This window comes from Equus asinus, chromosome 17, assembly GCF_041296235.1.
Source record: "Equus asinus isolate D_3611 breed Donkey chromosome 17, EquAss-T2T_v2, whole genome shotgun sequence".
Lineage (NCBI taxonomy): Eukaryota > Metazoa > Chordata > Mammalia > Perissodactyla > Equidae > Equus > Equus asinus.
Window position 1 is genome coordinate 17,033,965 of NC_091806.1, and position 3,586 is coordinate 17,037,550.

Below are 3,586 nucleotides of genomic sequence, written 5' to 3' on the forward strand. Positions count from 1 at the left end.
TGGAGAAAAATACACTCTAGAATCATCAAACCATAGATTTATAGTTGTTCTCTCCATTGCATATCCTTAATCTATGCACATAAACGTTGAAGCCTTGGTAAAGTACATTAAAAACTATCAAAACACATATCAAAGAGATTGGCCACTATTAAGTACTTAATAAATGTTAGCATCTGGGATTATTATTTTCCATCAGTGATCTGCAAAATTTGTTAATTTTCTTTAACAATATACAACATGTAATATTCTCCATATATATATATATATATATATGTAGTCAATTTCTCGTCATTACGAACAGCCTAAGTTACTCTCATCTTCAACAAACTCCTCAGGGCATTTTTAACCTCTGTGTTTCTCACTGTGTAAATGATAGGATTTAACATGGGAGTGAGTATAGCAAAGAACACAGTCACCAACTTGTCCAGAGGGCAGGTGGCCACAGGATGTGTGTAGGTGAATATGCAAGGCACAAAATAGAGTACAACTACAGTAAAGTGGGAGCCACATGTAGAGAGGGCTTTGCGTCGTCCTTTGGAGCCTAGAGATTTCAGGGAGCTCAGGATGACTATGTAGGAGATGAGCAGCATGGAAAAAATGAGCAAACACATAGCCCCACTGTTGGCTGTCACTACTATTCCGAGCATGTAGGAATCCTTGCAGGCAAGTTCCAGCAGTGGAAAGAAATCACACATGAAGTGGTCAATGACATTGGGGCCACAGAAAGACAGGTTAGCCATGAAAAGAATCTGCACAGTGGCATGCAGTATTCCACCCATCAAGGTCACAAACACGAGGAGGCGGCAGAGCCCTTGTCGCATGATGCTCATGTAGTGCAGGGGCTTGCAGATGGCCACATAGCAATCATAGGCCATGACAATGAGCAGGATGACCTCTGATCCTCCCAGGAAGTGTTCTACAAAGATTTGTGTCAGGCAGCCATTTAAGGAGATGGTTCTCCTCTGGTACAGCATGTCAATGATCATTTTGGGGGTGGTGACAGAGGTGAAGGAGGCATCTATGAAGGACAAGTAAGTAAGAAAGAAGTACATGGGAGCTGAAAGTATGGGGCTGAGGGAAATGGTAATGACAATGAGCGAATTGGCCAGGACAGTAAATAGGAAAATGAACAGAAAAACAATGAAGAGTATTTTTTGCAAGTGTGGATTCTGCGTGAGTCCCAAGAGGATAAATTCAGTCACATTGTTGGGAGACATGAGGTGATCCATTTAGGAAGTAACCACTTCCTGGGGCCTAAATTACCTATAATGGGATAAAGAAAGATACTTACTAATCATGAAAGGACTGTACTCTGCATTGTACAGTAGAAAAATAGACTACTCACTGTAAATGTGGAGCATGTCATTGGACCTCCTGGCCCCAGTACTTGTTTCAGTTCTTTATTATTTCCTCAATGATGTTTTCCATCTCTTCAGACATCTAGTATCTGTCACCTAAAAATCATCTATAGGGCAACATTTGATGGGTAATTTACTGAGAAAATACTGGGCTATGTACAGGATATCTGGACTCTTCTTCTGGTTCCAATTTGTGAAATTACTTAGTCATTTCATTTCCCTGTCCTTCTCAGCACTTCTCTGTGTCTGCAAGCTTACAAATTGTGACTCTCAGATGTATTTTGTAAGGTAGGCTTATTCTCTCTTCCAGGAGAATTCACATTTGAACCCACAGCTTTAACTATGGAAAGAAAGTCAAGGTCAATAAATATGTCAGACAGATTAGGGAAATATATAAGACATTGGTGACACACTCCCTGGTACCTACTATAACGCATATGCTATTCATGTGTGGTTCCTCGCTGTGCCTACCATAGTGCCTGGCATAATATCTGTAGAATTTGTCACCAATTGGGTGATGATTAAATGCTTAGTGAATTGCCACTTCTTTGTGTGTAAAAATATCATGCTTCCCCAGTGCATAATCCTAGGCATACGAGTGCTCTCATCCTTTCACTCTGTTTATCATTACTCTCTACTTTATGAAAAAACTTTAAATTTACTTTTGAAAGGAAGCTGCATTCCAGTTTAATAGTTTCTGACATAATTTGTAGGGTATGAAAATATCAAATGCCTTTAGGACCATTGTCATTTTACTTTCAACATAATTATTATGTTCATTAATTAATATTTTTTATTCTTCAAAATTCTGTACAACATACAATTTAACATAGTCACATTCAGTAAATTTATGGCTTTAGTAGACTGGGATGAAAAAACAACAACTCTTGGATAGGTGTTCAATATATGAAGTTCTATCAAGCAAAGGAAACTCAAGTTTTAAAAATAGAAATTTAATGTGGAAAATAGACAGAAATAGTCTACTAGATAAGATAGATAAAGTACCATACATGTATACACACACAAACACATAGAAAATCTATTACTCACTGTAAGTTCACTCAGTCAATAAATATTTATTGGACACTTACTATGTATATTAATGTATGTTTGTCCATATAAAGTCATAAAAAGTATCCCTGTTAAATCCTTTAGTAATCCCTCCTGACATTTTATTACCAAAACAGCAGCAGTTCCTCCATTCTTGAGATCCTCCCACTCCATTATATTTCTGCCATATGCATTCTCATGTATTCTTCTCCCATCCTCCCATGACATCCATCATCCATCAGTCCTAGTTACAGGATATTGCATCGCTAATAGAGTGAGGAAATTTTGGGGAAAATTTCCCAAAGGGAATATAAGAGAAAACATCAATATAATATAACATGCTTTGCCAAAAATATTTATTTTCCTTTCAAAGATAATGGATACAGAGCTTCATTTTTGATTATCCAAAATGAAGAACTTATACATATGTGCACACAATGTGCCCAGCTTTACTGCATTCCCTTATTCTGAGGTGGACTCCCCAATAAATCAGAAGAGTACAGTGACATAAAGTAAGAATAAGACAAAATTAATAAAAGAGATTTAGCAATAACTATGGAGACATAGAAATCACTTTGTCTTTTTACTTTGACTCCACAATAACCTTTCTAAGGAGTAAATGTGAAAAGAAAATATTTTTAAAAGAGAAAAATCATTATGTACAAATAGGTTTGATCCAATTTTTAAGAGTTGTGTAAAATTACAAACTACATAGAGTGTCCAACATTAGAGGAATTGATAACTACATTATAGGGCACTTCTTTGAATAATGTGTAGTTTCTAACACAGATGTTTTTAAAAATTGTGCAATATCATAGCAAAATTCTTATGTTATAATAAAAAACCGGGAAAAATCTTGAGGCAATTGGAATGGATAATGTGAGTCTAACTGATTTAAATACATATCAATAAGTAAAATGACCACAAAACATTTTTACTTCTAAATTGATATTATTGTAATTGATTCTATCATTCTTTTTTTTTGTTTTGAGGAAGAGTGGCCCTCAGGTAACATCTGCTGCCAATCCTCCTCTGTTTGCTGAGGAAGATTTGCCCTGAGCTAACATCCACGCCCATCTTCCACTATTTTATATGCGGGACACCTGACACAGCATGGCTTGATAAGCAGTGCTAGGTCCATGCCCGGGATCCAAATCAGCAAACTGTAGGTCACTGAA

At 36.6% G+C, this 3,586-nt stretch overlaps 1 protein-coding gene across 1 annotated transcript; it reads right to left on the minus strand.

The window, feature by feature from the left end:
• Positions 1–302: 302 nt before the first annotated feature.
• On the minus strand, positions 303–1,229 carry LOC139040504 (olfactory receptor 4C3D-like). The gene has a single exon (XM_070487276.1). The coding sequence runs from the start codon at positions 1,227–1,229 to the stop codon at positions 303–305; it is 927 nt and encodes a 308-aa protein (XP_070343377.1).
• Positions 1,230–3,586: the final 2,357 nt, after the last annotated feature.